Below are 19,253 nucleotides of genomic sequence, written 5' to 3' on the forward strand. Positions count from 1 at the left end.
CATGGTAACACAGTCTGAGAGGCTGACCATGGTAACAGTCTGAGAGGCTGACCATGGTAACACAGTCTGAGAGGCTGACCATGGTAACACAGTCTGAGAGGCTGACCATGGTAACAGTCTGAGAGGCTGACCATGGTAACACAGTCTGAGAGGCTGACCATGGTAACAGTCTGAGAGGCTGACCATGGTAACACAGTCTGAGAGGCTGACCATGGTAACAGTCTGAGAGGCTGACCATGGTAACACAGTCTGAGAGGCTGACCATGGTAACACAGTCTGAGAGGCTGACCATGGTAACAGTCTGAGAGGCTGACCATGGTAACACAGTCTGAGAGGCTGACCATGGTAACACAGTCTGAGAGGCTGACCATGGTAACAGTCTGAGAGGCTGACCATGGTAACACAGTCTGAGAGGCTGACCATGGTAACACAGTCTGAGAGGCTGACCATGGTAACACAGTCTGAGAGGCTGACCATGGTAACAGTCTGAGAGGCTGACCATGGTAACAGTCTGAGAGGCTGACCATGGTAACAGTCTGAGAGGCTGACCATGGTAACAGTCTGAGAGGCTGACCATGGTAACAGTCTGAGAGGCTGACCATGGTAACACAGTCTGAGAGGCTGACCATGGTAACAGTCTGAGAGGCTGACCATGGTAACACAGTCTGAGAGGCTGATCATGGTAACGCAGTCTGAGAGGCTGACCATGGTAACACAGTCTGAGAGGCTGACCATGGTAACAGTCTGAGAGGCTGACCATGGTAACAGTCTGAGAGGCTGACCATGGTAACAGTCTGAGAGGCTGACCATGGTAACACAGTCTGAGAGGCTGACCATGGTAACAGTCTGAGAGGCTGACCATGGTAACACAGTCTGAGAGGCTGACCATGGTAACACAGTCTGAGAGGCTGACCATGGTAACAGTCTGAGAGGCTGACCATGGTAACACAGTCTGAGAGGCTGACCATGGTAACACAGTCTGAGAGGCTGACCATGGTAACAGTCTGAGAGGCTGACCATGGTAACACAGTCTGAGAGGCTGACCATGGTAACACAGTCTGAGAGGCTGACCATGGTAACAGTCTGAGAGGCTGACCATGGTAACACAGTCTGAGAGGCTGACCATGGTAACAGTCTGAGAGGCTGACCATGGTAACACAGTCTGAGAGGCTGACCATGGTAACAGTCTGAGAGGCTGACCATGGTAACACAGTCTGAGAGGCTGACCATGGTAACACAGTCTGAGAGGCTGACCATGGTAACAGTCTGAGAGGCTGACCATGGTAACACAGTCTGAGAGGCTGACCATGGTAACACAGTCTGAGAGGCTGACCATGGTAACAGTCTGAGAGGCTGACCATGGTAACACAGTCTGAGAGGCTGACCATGGTAACACAGTCTGAGAGGCTGACCATGGTAACACAGTCTGAGAGGCTGACCATGGTAACAGTCTGAGAGGCTGACCATGGTAACACAGTCTGAGAGGCTGACCATGGTAACACAGTCTGAGAGGCTGACCATGGTAACAGTCTGAGAGGCTGACCATGGTAACACAGTCTGAGAGGCTGACCATGGTAACAGTCTGAGAGGCTGACCATGGTAACACAGTCTGAGAGGCTGACCATGGTAACAGTCTGAGAGGCTGACCATGGTAACACAGTCTGAGAGGCTGACCATGGTAACAGTCTGAGAGGCTGACCATGGTAACAGTCTGAGAGGCTGACCATGGTAACACAGTCTGAGAGGCTGACCATGGTAACACAGTCTGAGAGGCTGACCATGGTAACAGTCTGAGAGGCTGACCATGGTAACACAGTCTGAGAGGCTGACCATGGTAACACAGTCTGAGAGGCTGACCATGGTAACACAGTCTGAGAGGCTGACCATGGTAACAGTCTGAGAGGCTGACCATGGTAACACAGTCTGAGAGGCTGACCATGGTAACACAGTCTGAGAGGCTGACCATGGTAACAGTCTGAGAGGCTGACCATGGTAACACAGTCTGAGAGGCTGACCATGGTAACAGTCTGAGAGGCTGACCACGGTAACACAGTCTGAGAGGCTGACCATGGTAACAGTCTGAGAGGCTGACCATGGTAACACAGTCTGAGAGGCTGACCATGGTAACACAGTCTGAGAGGCTGACCATGGTAACAGTCTGAGAGGCTGACCATGGTAACACAGTCTGAGAGGCTGACCATGGTAACACAGTCTGAGAGGCTGACCATGGTAACAGTGTGAGAGGCTGACCATGGTAACACAGTCTGAGAGGCTGACCATGGTAACACAGTCTGAGAGGCTGACCATGGTAACACAGTCTGAGAGGCTGACCATGGTAACGCATAAGCTGACCATGGTAACAGAGTCTGAGAGGCTGACCATGGTAACAGAGTCTGAGAGGCTGACCATGGTAACAGTCTGAGAGGCTGACCATGGTAACACAGTCTGAGAGGCTGACCATGGTAACACAGTCTGAGAGGCTGACCATGGTAACACAGTCTGAGAGGCTGACCATGGTAACACAGTCTGAGAGGCTGACCATGGTAACACAGTCTGAGAGGCTGACCATGGTAACACAGTCTGAGAGGCTGACCATGGTAACACAGTCTGAGAGGCTGACCATGGTAACAGTCTGAGAGGCTGACCATGGTAACAGTCTGAGAGGCTGACCATGGTAACACAGTCTGAGAGGCTGACCATGGTAACACAGTCTGAGAGGCTGACCATGGTAACAGTCTGAGAGGCTGACCATGGTAACAGTCTGAGAGGCTGACCATGGTAACACAGTCTGAGAGGCTGACCATGGTAACAGTCTGAGAGGCTGACCATGGTAACACAGTCTGAGAGGCTGACCATGGTAACACAGTCTGAGAGGCTGACCATGGTAACAGTCTGAGAGGCTGACCATGGTAACACAGTCTGAGAGGCTGACCATGGTAACACAGTCTGAGAGGCTGACCATGGTAACACAGTCTGAGAGGCTGACCATGGTAACAGTCTGAGAGGCTGACCATGGTAACACAGTCTGAGAGGCTGACCATGGTAACACAGTCTGAGAGGCTGACCATGGTAACAGTCTGAGAGGCTGACCATGGTAACACAGTCTGAGAGGCTGACCATGGTAACAGTCTGAGAGGCTGACCATGGTAACAGTCTGAGAGGCTGACCATGGTAACAGTCTGAGAGGCTGACCATGGTAACAGTCTGAGAGGCTGACCATGGTAACAGTCTGAGAGGCTGACCATGGTAACACAGTCTGAGAGGCTGACCATGGTAACAGTCTGAGAGGCTGACCATGGTAACACAGTCTGAGAGGCTGACCATGGTAACACAGTCTGAGAGGCTGACCATGGTAACAGTCTGAGAGGCTGACCATGGTAACACAGTCTGAGAGGCTGACCATGGTAACAGTCTGAGAGGCTGACCATGGTAACACAGTCTGAGAGGCTGACCATGGTAACAGTCTGAGAGGCTGACCATGGTAACACAGTCTGAGAGGCTGACCATGGTAACACAGTCTGAGAGGCTGACCATGGTAACAGTCTGAGAGGCTGACCATGGTAACACAGTCTGAGAGGCTGACCATGGTAACACAGTCTGAGAGGCTGACCATGGTAACAGTCTGAGAGGCTGACCATGGTAACACAGTCTGAGAGGCTGACCATGGTAACACAGTCTGAGAGGCTGACCATGGTAACACAGTCTGAGAGGCTGACCATGGTAACAGTCTGAGAGGCTGACCATGGTAACACAGTCTGAGAGGCTGACCATGGTAACACAGTCTGAGAGGCTGACCATGGTAACACAGTCTGAGAGGCTGACCATGGTAACAGTCTGAGAGGCTGACCATGGTAACACAGTCTGAGAGGCTGACCATGGTAACACAGTCTGAGAGGCTGACCATGGTAACAGTCTGAGAGGCTGACCATGGTAACACAGTCTGAGAGGCTGACCATGGTAACAGTCTGAGAGGCTGACCACGGTAACACAGTCTGAGAGGCTGACCATGGTAACAGTCTGAGAGGCTGACCATGGTAACACAGTCTGAGAGGCTGACCATGGTAACACAGTCTGAGAGGCTGACCATGGTAACAGTCTGAGAGGCTGACCATGGTAACACAGTCTGAGAGGCTGACCATGGTAACAGTCTGAGAGGCTGACCATGGTAACACAGTCTGAGAGGCTGACCATGGTAACACAGTCTGAGAGGCTGACCATGGTAACACAGTCTGAGAGGCTGACCATGGTAACGCAGTCTGAGAGGCTGACCATGGTAACACAGTCTGAGAGGCTGACCATGGTAACACAGTCTGAGAGGCTGACCATGGTAACACAGTCTGAGAGGCTGACCATGGTAACACAGTCTGAGAGGCTGACCATGGTAACACAGTCTGAGAGGCTGACCATGGTAACACAGTCTGAGAGGCTGACCATGGTAACAGTCTGAGAGGCTGACCATGGTAACACAGTCTGAGAGGCTGACCATGGTAACACAGTCTGAGAGGCTGACCATGGTAACAGTCTGAGAGGCTGACCATGGTAACAGTCTGAGAGGCTGACCATGGTAACACAGTCTGAGAGGCTGACCATGGTAACACAGTCTGAGAGGCTGACCATGGTAACACAGTCTGAGAGGCTGACCATGGTAACACAGTCTGAGAGGCTGACCATGGTAACACAGTCTGAGAGGCTGACCATGGTAACAGTCTGAGAGGCTGACCATGGTAACAGTCTGAGAGGCTGACCATGGTAACAGTCTGAGAGGCTGACCATGGTAACACAGTCTGAGAGGCTGACCATGGTAACGCAGTCTGAGAGGCTGACCATGGTAACAGTCTGAGAGGCTGACCATGGTAACACAGTCTGAGAGGCTGACCATGGTAACGCAGTCTGAGAGGCTGACCATGGTAACAGTCTGAGAGGCTGACCATGGTAACACAGTCTGAGAGGCTGACCATGGTAACACAGTCTGAGAGGCTGACCATGGTAACACAGTCTGAGAGGCTGACCATGGTAACAGTCTGAGAGGCTGACCATGGTAACACAGTCTGAGAGGCTGACCATGGTAACACAGTCTGAGAGGCTGACCATGGTAACACAGTCTGAGAGGCTGACCATGGTAACACAGTCTGAGAGGCTGACCATGGTAACACAGTCTGAGAGGCTGACCATGGTAACACAGTCTGAGAGGCTGACCATGGTAACACAGTCTGAGAGGCTGACCATGGTAACACAGTCTGAGAGGCTGACCATGGTAACACAGTCTGAGAGGCTGACCATGGTAACACAGTCTGAGAGGCTGACCATGGTAACACAGTCTGAGAGGCTGACCATGGTAACACAGTCTGAGAGGCTGACCATGGTAACAGTCTGAGAGGCTGACCATGGTAACACAGTCTGAGAGGCTGACCATGGTAACAGTCTGAGAGGCTGACCATGGTAACACAGTCTGAGAGGCTGACCATGGTAACAGTCTGAGAGGCTGACCATGGTAACAGTCTGAGAGGCTGACCATGGTAACACAGTCTGAGAGGCTGACCATGGTAACACAGTCTGAGAGGCTGACCAGGGTAAACAGTCTGAGAGGCTGACCATGGTAACACAGTCTGAGAGGCTGACCATGGTAACACAGTCTGAGAGGCTGACCATGGTAACGCAGTCTGAGAGGCTGACCATGGTAACAGTCTGAGAGGCTGACCATGGTAACACAGTCTGAGAGGCTGACCATGGTAACACAGTCTGAGAGGCTGACCATGGTAACACAGTCTGAGAGACTGACCATGGTAACACAGTCTGAGACTGACCATGGTAACACAGTCTGAGAGGCTGACCATGGTAACACAGTCTGAGAGGCTGACCATGGTAACACAGTCTGAGGCTGACCATGGTAACACAGTCTGAGAGGCTGACCATGGTAACACAGTCTGAGAGGCTGACCATGGTAACACAGTCTGAGAGGCTGACCATGGTAACACAGTCTGAGAGGCTGACCATGGTAACACAGTCTGAGAGGCTGACCATGGTAACAGTCTGAGAGGCTGACCATGGTAACACAGTCTGAGAGGCTGACCATGGTAACACAGTCTGAGAGGCTGACCATGGTAACACAGTCTGAGAGGCTGACCATGGTAACACAGTCTGAGAGGCTGACCATGGTAACACAGTCTGAGAGGCTGACCATGGTAACACAGTCTGAGAGGCTGACCATGGTAACACAGTCTGAGAGGCTGACCATGGTAACACAGTCTGAGAGGCTGACCATGGTAACAGTCTGAGAGGCTGACCATGGTAACACAGTCTGAGAGGCTGACCATGGTAACACAGTCTGAGAGGCTGACCATGGTAACACAGTCTGAGAGGCTGACCATGGTAACACAGTCTGAGAGGCTGACCATGGTAACACAGTCTGAGAGGCTGACCATGGTAACACAGTCTGAGAGGCTGACCATGGTAACAGTCTGAGAGGCTGACCATGGTAACAGTCTGAGAGGCTGACCATGGTAACACAGTCTGAGAGGCTGACCATGGTAACACAGTCTGAGAGGCTGACCATGGTAACAGTCTGAGAGGCTGACCATGGTAACACAGTCTGAGAGGCTGACCATGGTAACACAGTCTGAGAGGCTGACCATGGTAACACAGTCTGAGAGGCTGACCATGGTAACAGTCTGAGAGGCTGACCATGGTAACAGTCTGAGAGGCTGACCATGGTAACACAGTCTGAGAGACTGACCATGGTAACACAGTCTGAGAGGCTGACCATGGTAACACAGTCTTCTCTTCTTTTCTTCATTTCATTTCTTTTCATTTCATTTCTTATCCTGTCCTTGTCTTTTGCCTTCTTTCTTCCTTTCTTTTTCCTTCTATCCATATTGTGTTATTTACTTTTCATAATTAATAAAAATCATTTTTTTTAGGCATCTTCACTGCCTCTTGACTCAGCTGAGAGGCTGAACCTTTAAAATGTTTTTACCTCATGTAATGATGGAAACATGTTCCAACAACAAAATGGCTTCTTTTTGCGTTCTGGAACATCTAAGGCCTCCAAACAAGTAATGCAACCAGTTTCTCCTACAAAAGTGTCAAAGATGTAAACTTGTGTCCCTTGTCTTAATTCTGAGCTGAGCTTTTTGTCTTTTACAAGTTGGCTGCCAGCTGTGTTTTATTATCTGGAGGTTTAGAGTCATGCTTTTTGTTTGCATTGTCACGAAAGCAGCACAACTAGAAATGGGAATATGTTTAAATTTTATGAGAGGTTTTCATTTTCCTGTAGCCAGAGCAGCAGTTTAACAGTTGTATTTTTCCTCATATTCTTACCTTCATTGTTCTCCAGTCTTTTGCAGACAGCTGCATACCCCAGATTTAATGTCGACTCACACATGGCCGTAGGACATCAAGGTGTCAGCCAAGGTTCATGTTCATGTGCTGATTTTTTTTATATTCCTCTGTTTTGCTCACCAGGTCAGCCCCTTCCGCCTGAGATGACCCTAGCCCAACTGCTGACACTTTTGTATGACCGCAAGTTGCCCCAAGGCTACCAGTCAATCAACCTGACAGTCAAGCTGGGCTCCAAGGTCATCTCTGACCCAGGCCTGTCCAAGACGGATTCCTTCAAGAGGCTACGCACTGAGAAAGGTACCAATAACTCACAGCTCTGTGGTTTTGTTGATGGTATTGTTAATGGAGCTGCTCTGGGGTCCAGGCTGAGCTCACATCACCACGGCTTTTTCTTGGTTGCTTTGAAAGAAAAGCTTTGAAGTCTAAAAGCTTGTGGAGTGATTTTGAGCACAAACCCTTCAATCACAATCGCTCTCCTACTTACCTGTGCAGCCCTCAGGGAATTAATGCTTTTCATCCTTAGAAGCTGCCTCATCAAATATACATGGGATTTTTAGATGTTAATGTAACATTCATGTATGCACGGAGGCATATAGAAAGTTTGTACCACAGCAGTGCTGGATTTATGTCACATATGGTAATGGTGTACTCGCTACCATTTCAAATGAACTCCTGGGCTTAAATTCACTGAGTCAGCACAGGTTGCAGCTGGGTTCAGATTTCTGACCCGTCTTCAGCAGGTCAACACTTCCTGTCCATAGAGTTGCTTATTTTAGCTGCCTGATTCTGCAGGCTTGAAGGTCAGCCTTCCTCCAGATTAATTTTTAACATCGATGTCTTGTTTTGATGATTTCAGCACAGGTGGATCTGCAGAACTGCACCTGTACCTTTTGTGCCATGGCTATAATCGCTCACTATCTTTGGATTCTGTTGTAAAACCTGGGTGTCATTGTTAGATTACTTTTATTAGACGATTGGCTTATTTTCATTGCAAACCTTGTAATTTGTGTAAAGAAATGTTTAATTTGTTCTTTATCTTTTACACTTATGAATCCAAGTATTCTGAAGCACAGGTCAGGTGGAGTAAAATTTTCTGTCTTTGACTGATTTTTTTGAATGAAGGAGGATTTTGAAGGTCATTTTGACTGACTAGTATGCTAAAGGCACTCCTGTGTGACATCACACTCGTGCAGGCAGATCCTCAGACCTTTTCTATTTTGTATTTAAAGTGCATAGTGGAGCTGATTAAGTCTATCAAATAGGGAGTCCCCTCATGTGGGCACTATCACCAAACTTCACACTGTGTGCTACTGAAGCTATCTCACAATCTGAGTGCTGACAGTGCACTGAGGACATCTGGACCTTTAAGTACATCTGTGACGATGCCCTTGTGGTGTAGTGGGTCAACATGTTGCAGGGTCTCCTCCTACTGCAGCGACTTTTAGCAGGATCGGTAAAGCCCACTTTCAGAGTGTTTGACTTTTTCTACCGAGCCCCTGAAGAAGCATCTGTGTATTCATTCTGTCTGCACAGTTTTAGTTTTTAGCACATTTTCTAGACTTTGCACACAGATTTGTAAGAATGCTCAAGAATTTTGTCTACTCTATGGACAGTTTTATGAACTATGAATATCAGACTCAAGAGATGCTTAGGTTTATGAGTCATCTTGAGTGGAATGAAACATTGTTGAGACCAAATGAAGGCCCGGGGAAGTTAAATTACACTGGGCTTTAATCTATGGTTCATCCACCAACAAAAAAACAAGCTGTTTCCCAATTACTGTTTAAAAACAGGAAACAAAACATGGATAGATCTACCTTTGGCCCTTCCAGGTAGTTTACTGGTGACAGTCTCTATGCTGGTTTACCACCCACCACTAATGTCTTGGTTTGAAATGATAAAATGAATACAACATAAAACTATGCAGAATAAAATATGTGTATTCCAGTATTTGTTATTTAAGAAATATGCTATGACTCCATCAGTGTTAGTTAATAAGTGGTACAGTGGTTACTTGTGCAAAATCCCCACTCCTGTACGTGGAAAAGGATCCCAGACTAGTTTATGTAAAACAGAACAGGATGTTGCAGCGAAGCCTGCACAGAGCACTTGAATACACAATTAAAGTTGTGCCATCTACTTCTGCTTATCTCCACACAGCCTTTAAATTCACTTACATCTGTAATCTCTTCAGCTCTCTCTGCTTTCACGTCCAAACAGCAGCGATAACTTAGGAACGAGGTTAGACTCCTCAGGTCTCAGTGTTCTTGTTGTTGAATCTAACTTTTCAGACAGACAGCCAATGTCTTCTTCTTCTTCCTTCTTGGTTTGATAGCAAGCAGCAATGGGTGGCACACACTGTTATGTGTGTTTGACCTTTTTCCCTCCCAGATTTGTAAAATTGGAAAAGGACCAGTTCTATAGTCTTCTGTTTACAGGCAGCAGGAGGCAGAGGGGGAACTGCCCGTTATTCTTCCACCATAATATTCCCAAAAATGAGCGGCCAAAGATTCGCCATTTCCCCTCCCATGAACCTCCAATAAATGCCCCCATCCTTAAAAGAGCCCATTGCCCAGACTCTAGCCACTTGATGAGGTCAGTCATTATCTTTATTTAACCAATCTGTCCTTCCTGTCTGTGGCTGCTGAATTCAGATAGCCTCATTACAGGAGCAGTAGAGATCAGACAGCCAGGCGCATAAAGAGACCAACAAATTAGTGGGATTAGTGGCCTATCTCTCTCTGATCCACTGTTTGCATCTGAAGTTTGATTTGAAGTGAATTCACTGGCTGCATGAGTTTCTAAATGTGTTCTAGTTCATTCCCTAAGTGAAATGACCCTGGCTGCTCAGGTGGCACCGTCTTTTTCCATGAAAGTGGTGCCAACATTGTCAGATGAGTCTCCTTCACCTAACACATTTTTACAGCCCAGAAATGAAGTCGCTCTGAGTAGGTGGGTGATCCAAAGTAGTCTCCATTGTCATGTCGCTTGGTCACAAAAGGCGTGCATTAAGAGATGTAGTGTTGTGGTAAATAGCTACAAAGTAATCTATTAAAGTAATCAGATTACTTTTTGTTGTAGCCAATAAGATGTCAGCTGTGCAGTTAAAGTAATCCATTAGTTTGTCACTTTATAACAGATGGAAAAAAGCCTCATGTCTGTCCTTGTAAAGATTAAATCCCCAAAGCATCTACAAGGACTGGGTTTAAAAAATCATCCTCTGATTCAGATCTATTGATTGATCGATCCATATAATCCAGAGATCAATCTTTACACCAATCATTTTATCTTAGATTTCTCTGTGCATTATCAATAGTAGCTGCCAAACTGCAGGTGACTGGACAGAGAGCGCTAACCTGCAATTCTGCATACAGCAGCCACACTGCGATCCGCTGGGACATTGCACTGCCTGAGAGCACAGCATCTAGTTCTGTGGGAACATCAGTTTTATGTTCAGTTTTTGAAAGAGAGGAACAACATCAACAGTGTGTGCAGTTCTGCCACAATATCCCCCAAACAGAAGTAGGACGTAGCTAAAGCAGCAGGATGCTTGAACAGGGGGCTGGTCTGTGATAGAGAGGCTTTCCCCTTTCAGAAGTCTGAACTCATGCTGCTCTCAGCAGTTTTGTTACTCTGAGTTCAAAAATCTGTTAAGAAGGCAGTTTTAAACCTCATATTTCTATCAGCAACACTGACAAACACCTTGAATACCCTCAAAAGGAGTCTGTAAAGGAGAGTGCCCCCTTGACCTCATGCAGTTAATTGCATTCTGTCAATAATTTAAAAGACTCCGTTTTATAAACACTCTTATCTTAAAGCGTACTAAAAGCTGGAAGGAGAACTTCACATCAAAGTGTTTGAAAATGTCCCTGCATAAAGCTTTATCAAGTCCTCCTTTCTTCCGAGAGAACTGTCTGAAACTGAGAAAGTGCTGTCAATTCAGTCAATTTCAATGACTTAGCTGAAAAAAAAAAGGTTTATGACCTTTTTGGTTGCAGAGACGTGATTGAGGCAGATTTCTGTCCTTGCCTGACAGTGTTAGTGTTAGTTTTAGTCGACTCAAAACATTTTAGTCAATTTTAGTCCATAGGAAGTCCTCACATTTTAGTCTTTACTTTTAGTCCAAGCATTTATTTGCTTGCCTAATTCTGGTAAATCATGGTAGTGTGTTCTCTGCCAAACCTGGGGTCCCCGCTTTCTACAGCTGAGAGGAAGAATAGATACAGATGTATTGTTTTAGACAGATTTAGCCACAGTGGAGAAAAATCACAGATTTTGAATGTCTGACAAAAACGACATTACTTTTGAGTCTGGTTGTAGTCATCTTGATGAAAACAAAACTTACTGTTTTTCAGTTTTAGTGTTCATAGATCTGGTTTTAATAGTTTTTGTCATGGATTAAAGGCTGTCGATGAATAGTTTAAGCCATAGTTCGAGTCAACTCGACTTACAGCAGCAGCTCGAGGCGACATTTGCAGCTACTTTCATCCAAATCTTCAGCCTCAGTGCTGACCACTGATCCATGTCCTGGTAATTTAGACAAAAGGGAGCATGCATGGGATAGAACTCATGGTTGTGTTTCATGAATTTAGACTGAGTTGGTTTGAGTTAAGTCCTATCCTAGAGATGCTGTTTGTTTCTCAGGCAGACTTCCTAATGACCCTCTTGTTTTACTCTCTAAAAAGGTGGGTGTTCTTTTATTCTGTTATAGAGGTTAAAGCCCTTTTACTCTGCAAGACACCTTTTTATGCACAATCTGAGTGACTTTTTAAAACAAACCTAGAGAAGGTGTGGGGTAGAATCCCCTATGAAGAGTAGTCCTGTAAGGGTGTACTGATAAGACTTAGCCTGGATGAGCGTTTGTCTTACTGGAAGCAATGGCTGGTATGATTAGTTAGTCAACTGACCAATCGGAAAGCCAACAAAGGGTCCTGAGCCCAATGGCTGAGCATCTAAGTCCACAGAGCTGCCAAAGAAAAACAGCTTCCAAAATGTTCTTTCATGCCTTTGTAGCCTGTTAAATTCACGGGGAGGCTTTCAGGGTGGCTCCAGTGTCACAGACAATAATTTGATCAAACTCTTTAGAATTATCTAAAGCCTCTTAGTGACCATATCCTCACACCTATTCTGTTCCACATCTCCAGATATTTGACCTTATTCTGCTAGACAGGCTAAGTTCTTCAGCACTGTGCTAACAAATGTCCCAGATAGCAGACAGTGCATGAACATACAACAGGTCCTCTCTTTGCTCTCCTTGCAGTTGACCACTGTGACATGCTGAACAGCTGTCCCGAGGACGAACCAATGACACCTGGTGAAGAATGTCTGGACGCCGCCACCGATGAGTCCCTGCTGGAGACCAACCCCATCCAGTCACCGCTGCAGGTCTTTGCGGGCATGGGAGGCCTCGCCCTCATCGCAGAGAGGCTGCCAATGCTCTACCCTGATGTCATTCAGCAGGTTAGACTCTGAGCCCGCGACAGAGACGAGCATATGCTGATGATAGAAGTAAAACATAAAGATGTCAGCATATTTGTGAAGGACACATGGATTTATAGTGCAGCCTTCTGCACCTCTTATCCTAGTGTGCTTATATTTCCTGACATTCTTTATAAGGATGGTGTCAAACGTCCCTCAGCTTGTAGAAAGCCCTTATGATTGTCTATGTATGAATACACAACATAAAAATATCCAATTTAGAATGTGTTAGCTCATGTATGTTACATAAATGTTTGCCATGCAAAAATGGTCTACAGTCTCAAATCAGATTTTGTAAAGTGTGTAGGAACCCGGTCATTATCTGTCCATAATCTGTTAACCAGGGGCTGATCTTACTGCACTCTCCTGTTACGTAGTGAGGAACAATGTCTGTCACCTGTGCGTACCTGTATGTGATCAGACAGAGAGGAGGAGAAATACAGACCGCCCTCTCCATTAAAGGGGACATATGCAAAAATCACTTTCTCAGGCCTTTCTAACACAAATCTGTGTCCCTGGCCTGTCCACAATCCCCTCAAGTACCAGAAAAATCCATTCCCTCTCCCCCTCTCTTTCTCCACCTTTCAGAAAATATGCGCTGAAACAAGCCATTCTCAGATTTTACATCTAGTGACCAGGGGCCTAATAAGCACCACCCCCAGGTTTGGTTGGCCCTCCCCCACTTGGAGGAAATTTCCGCCCTCCTCTACTGATCCTCTCAACAGCCAGCTGAGATGCTGGATAGCTCACTGGGTTACCCCGCTGACTGGGAGATTGATGGTTCGAATCCCAGTCTAAAAGTGTCTGTAATATTACGAGTGCTGCATCCATTTCCTGAGAGGGGTGTGGTCAGGGACGGATTTAGACAGCTAGTTACCATTTAAAGCCGCAGGCACAGAAACGGCTCGTTCTGAGCAGAGCTGAAACTGAGGGGGTTTTAGACATGCAGAAACAAATACTGGAGTGTTTTTACAGCAACAAACTTCAAAGGCATGAGACCGATATAAACTTGTCTTGAAAGGGTAAAATATGTCACCTTTAATGTTTAACAGAGGTGGGATGTCTTATGTCAAGTATGAACCTCTCTAGTCATCATTTCTACAGGTTTCTGCAGCTGATTTTGGATTGGTACGACACACCAATAATAATCCTCATCCACACACAGATCAGCAACTGTAAATACTGAATGCAGAGCGACACTTTTCAAATGCATGAAATACACAGCTAAGTAATACTGGTATGAGATCAGGCACATGCAAAAAGAAGCTGTAGGCAGAAGAGAAGCCCCTTACAGAGACAGGCGGTGTGACCATGTTTTTGTTAGGATAGTAGAGATTAAAGGAAGAAAATTAGGCAAACTGAAGTCTGTTGTGAAGACACAGTTAAAAACACTGAAACAAAAGCAGAATAAAAAGCTTGGTAGCATCCAAACTTTGTTTACAAGGTCCTACACAGCATCCCTAATGTTAATAATAAAAAGGGCAAAAAAGAAACACGGACTGTGTTAGAACCAGATTTCCTAGGACAGCGTGAAGGCAGTCATACTTCTATTATGTGGTTATGTCCTGAACGTGGGCTAGATGTTTGCAGCTTTCAAAGACGTTTTGATCGTGACATTCCCTTTAAACACTACAGTAATTCTTGGTGTACTCCCAGAAAGTGATGGTAACTGTAATAATGCATATTGACTCCAAATCCCATCTGCTATCCAGTGTACCACAGCTGGATGGTAAAAAGTGGAACCACCATCGTATAATGTCTGGAGTATAGCATGGAATAAACACCACATCTCTAACACCCCTGCAATAGTAGGACAGGTTTTTTCCAATCCAGAGTAATCAGTGCAAAGCTACACGCTCATATTTAATCATTCAGATTTGGACTAGACCCCCCTCCTTTTTTTAGATTGTTTTTTGTTAGTTCTGTCTGTATTGCTTTTGTGTGATGAGCCAGTAATAGTATTACTCATGGAGTAGTCTAAATCCATGCAGTGGTTCTCAGCTGTTCTAGCCTCAGGCTCCACCACCACCTCCCTAATGATATATTTATGACCCAAATTTATTTACATTTTTAATCATAACCAAATGTTTGTAATGAAAAACTTGAGAGGTGCCAACACGTTGGCCTGGACAAAGACATGGAGACACGTCCTTCAAAATAAAAGCACATCTTAAACCTTCAGACACTTTTTTTTTTTTTTTTTTTCAGGCACACATCCGCAATCCTCTCAAAATGGTTTTGTGAGCCACTTTTTGTTCTGACCCACCAGTTGAGGTCCAAGGGTCTGACTAGTGCCATACTTGGATTATTCACTACAGTTTATATCACTGTGACCTTTAAAAGCATTGCCATGACAACATTATGGAGAAAAGCTGTTAAAAATTACATTAACACATGTGGCTCATGAATCCCCATTCATTCATACAGCCAGCAGCATCACTGCACCTAGGATGGATGGATATTTAACCGGGTTAATGTTAATGTAAAGAAACATGATTGAGTCCAAATAAACCTGAGAGCCATAGCAACAATGTAGGAGCTGATCTGGCACAACACTTCCTTATTTGTTCTCACGATGAAACTTAGCGTGGACTAGGGGTGAATGATTTAGTGAAATAGTCTTATGTGATTATTTTTACTCATAGATGCAATTGTTTCATTAAAGGGAATGAGCATTTTTATGTTCTGATTTTTTTAAGAAAAACATACAGGAATGAGGAAATTAGGACTTTTTGTAAACTTATTGAAAAAAATGGACACTTAATTATTTGCATGATGTGTAGATCATATAATCTCTGCTGCAAAAGAAAAGTATTAAACTGGTATCTGGACCCACATCTCAGGTTAAAGAAGTATTGCACATTCGGCAAGTTGAAAATGACGATAAGACATAGTGTGATTTAATCTAAACTTGGATTAATTACCCAGCCCTAGTGTGGACCTGTGCACTAAATGCAATCACCTGGGTAGCTGAATGCCCAACATGGCTGTCAGTGCAGGGTATGAACTACCCCACTGTCATCTGGGGTTTTGTTCTGGAATTGTCTTAAAGGCAATTCTGACATTTTTGGGCAACAGTGTTAAAACAGCCTCTCAGAGGACTTTCTCTTAGACTGAATGAGAGTGAAGCTGCTCAGCAGAATCTCCTCCTCCTCTGGCTTGAATTCTCCACATCCTGACACTGCAGAGTTCCCGCTCTGTTCTTCTCCGTTCAGCTGTCAGCACTGGCTCAGGTTCTCTCCTCTCACCTTTGCTAAAGTTAAACTCTGCTCCCCTGAATGATCGTTCACAGGTCAGCGCCCCGGTGGTACCCTCCGCCTCACAAGAGAAGCCCAAGGACAGCGACCAGTTCGAGTGGGTGACCATTGAGCAGTCGGGCGAGCTGGTTTATGAGGCGCCCGAATCGATCGCCACCGAGCCCCCACCCATCAACAAGCAGCAGTCGCAGTCGTCCTCATCGTCATCTTCCTCCGTACAGACCATGTCGCCCATCCCTGCCCACTCACTGGCAGCTTTTGGCCTGTTCTTGCGCCTCCCAGGATACGCAGAGGTGCTGCTGAAGGAGAGGAAGCATGCCCAGTGTCTGCTGCGCCTGGTGCTGGGGGTCACAGACGACGGAGAGGGCAGTAAGTCATAAGCACCACAGAACTTCGAACTCTCATTACAGTCACACTCAGAGTCAGATAATGAAGGTTTAGACCTTTCTACAGAGTTCTTCTTCCCCGTGTTTTAGTAAATCAGTATTGCTCAGCTTTTTAAAAGCCCTTTGGCTAACACAGCATGTAAGGCTGCAACTAGAGATGCATTTATGGAGCAAAAATTGAGAATTTTATAGCCAAGAAGTGTTTTTCTGTTGTCTAAAAGCAATTTATTTAAAGTGACATTGAAGTGAAACAGTGCTGCAGAATGATGCCTCATTAGATACCAGATTTTCTGAAACCCTGCTCTGACCTCCTCTTAGGTCATATCCTGCAGTCTCCATCAGCCAATGTCCTGCCCACGCTACCTTTCCATGTTCTGAGAGCATTGTTCAGCAGCACCCCACTGACCACAGACGATGGCGTCCTGCTGCGCCGCATGGCTCTCGAGATCGGCGCCATCCACCTCATCCTGGCCTGTCTGTCGGCTCTCAGTCATCACGCCCCCCGCAACCCCAACGCCAACACCAGTGTGTCTGAGGTCAGGATCTGAATGCACGCACACCCACGGTTACAGTGACATTCACAGAGTCTTTCAGTTGCACTCAAGTTTTGTACTGACCTTCTGCTGTCTGTCTGAAGAGGGGAGGGCTTGCACGACAGACTCCAGTAATGGAACCTCTCATCTGGTCCTTAATGCAACCTGATTTCAAACAAAAGCCCCAAAGACAAAAGTGCAGTTGTACTCTAGCAACCTGTTACTCATCTTGAGAAAGTGTGCTTTTCTTTTTATTATTTTTCTGCATCTGTTAAATTTAGGCCTTCGTTAATTATTTCAATTCTGTCAGATTGCCAGACTCCGTTTTTAATTGATCACCACACTGAAGTTGTTAACATTTTCCATACCCGATACTTTTTCAGTACCACCTGTTTTCAACAGTACAATATCTATTAATGTTATCTTCATTTATACCAAAAGTACCAAAGTTTTGCTGGATAAATACACATACATTTGGATTTCAACCAAAAAATGCCATCAGTGGAGATAGACAGCACACAGCAGTGATACGGAGAGAGAGGATGTAATGTCCTGATAGTTTCACAGCGGTTACACTAACACTTCTGCACAGACATGAAGGAGGATCCAGGATATTGTTTGACTGATGCTGAACACGTGCATCTCCGCCACAGCCTCGATCTTCACAGTTTCATTCACCACTCTGTAAATAATAATTTATTTTATTTAATTTATGAAGTTGCTTAGGTGTCTTATTAAGATGCAGGAGGCAATACTAGGCCAAATTAAGCAGTTTTAGGTGTCCAGGAGGTCATTTTCTTTGCTATTGAATCAGGTATTTATATTGATGAGTTTTAGATAGCTCGTATGAAAATTCGAAATTCTGGTATCTTGACATCTCTAGTACAAACACCAGCTCACTCCTTCTTTATTTAGATTTATTTTGCAGAAAATAAAGTCTGAAAAAATTGTCCTTTTGCATTCATACATGCCTCTCACCTGGAAGAATTCTGGAAATTTTCAGGAGCTGTGAAACAGGTCTATTGTTCTTGTGATTTAAATACATGGTCCACATGTGGATCCGGCACCACGTAGTCCATGGAGCCCCTCCTCTTCTTGCATTCTTCATACTGGATGGAAATAAAGTGACGTTGGTTCAGCACATTAATCACAGGTTGACAAACACATTAAAGATGTGGGTCTCCTCCTAAGTATTCGATTATGGGGCGATCTCAGTGTCCAGGGTGTCATTAACAGCGTGAGATTTCTCCTAACATGTGCAGATCTCACTCATCATGGCATCCATGTCCAGATCAGTGATGACATTGTACTGTTAAAGCCTTCTTCACCAACTTCAGTCTCATCATGGGGCTTGGAGACCGATTTAAAAGCAGACAGACTTAATTACATCAAACTGTCAGACTTCCTGACTGATCCTGCTCAGAATCATCAACACACACAGCCACTGTCTGAGTGCTTGTTTGATTTTCAGACTTATGGTAGAATGAGAGAAAAAACATTGCTGCTATTTATCGCTCTCTGCTCTGCTGGCCTTTAACTCAAGGTCCCTTTTGCTTTTCTCACATGGAGCGTCTGACAAACAGCTTAATTGTTTAGCCTGAATGTAGAAGGTTAATTGAGCTTTGACATGTCCTTTGTATTATTGACACCTTTGGAAGGAAAAGCCTCTGTAGGCGATGTTATTAATAGAGACTGACTCCTAAACTCCCCTTGACTGTCCCGTCTCATAAACTGACTGGGAAGATTTCTATCGAGCCGTCGGCAGAGCCTATTCAGGGCTGAAAGAGCCGGGAACTCTGAAAGGAACAAAATCGATGGCACCCAACTCAGGGAGGCAGAGAGAGGTGTAAATTCAGATTTCTACTGTTAAAATGTACTCACTAGAAAAACCTGCTTAACTGCTCATCAGCACAAATATATAACCACAGCTGAGCATCCAAATAAGGAGGGAAAGGAGATTCAAGTGTCTTTCAGTGTTCCCGTATCTGACTTCCTGTCCGGGTCGCTCTGCTCTGCTGATCTTGATTCAGCTGGCTTTAGCTCTGTTGAAAATGGTCTTGGCCGTATCTCGAGCAGAGCGGTGCTTCTGGCACGTGTCAGAGACGGATCATGGAGCATGCTGCTGGAATATGAGCATCAACTGGACACGGGGCGATTAGCTACAGAGTTTGGTGCACACGGATCCTGTGGATGTGTGAAAGGAAACTGTGTAAAAAGACAAAGGAAGTAAGTCTGTAACTCTGAAGGCTGATTTCTTTGAC

At 45.6% G+C, this 19,253-nt stretch overlaps 1 protein-coding gene across 9 annotated transcripts in view; it reads left to right on the plus strand.

Annotated features, from left to right (window-relative positions):
• birc6 (baculoviral IAP repeat containing 6) overlaps nucleotides 1–19,253 on the plus strand; it is a 195,757-nt gene that overhangs the window by 97,841 nt on the left and 78,663 nt on the right. For 7 of the 9 annotated variants that reach the window (XM_041789459.1, XM_041789463.1, XM_041789467.1 and 4 more), the window contains exons 59-62: nucleotides 7,462–7,635; nucleotides 12,575–12,798; nucleotides 16,109–16,442; nucleotides 16,778–16,995. In XM_041789459.1, the coding sequence (XP_041645393.1) occupies nucleotides 7,462–7,635; nucleotides 12,575–12,798; nucleotides 16,109–16,442; nucleotides 16,778–16,995 (950 nt within the window). The remainder of the gene's footprint in view (nucleotides 1–7,461; nucleotides 7,636–12,574; nucleotides 12,799–16,108; nucleotides 16,443–16,777; nucleotides 16,996–19,253) is intronic. The other 2 variants (XM_041789462.1, XM_041789468.1) reach the window with 1 other exon arrangement.

Source organism: Cheilinus undulatus, linkage group 6 (genome assembly GCF_018320785.1).
Source record: "Cheilinus undulatus linkage group 6, ASM1832078v1, whole genome shotgun sequence".
In the NCBI taxonomy this organism is placed as follows: Eukaryota; Metazoa; Chordata; class Actinopteri; order Labriformes; family Labridae; genus Cheilinus; species Cheilinus undulatus.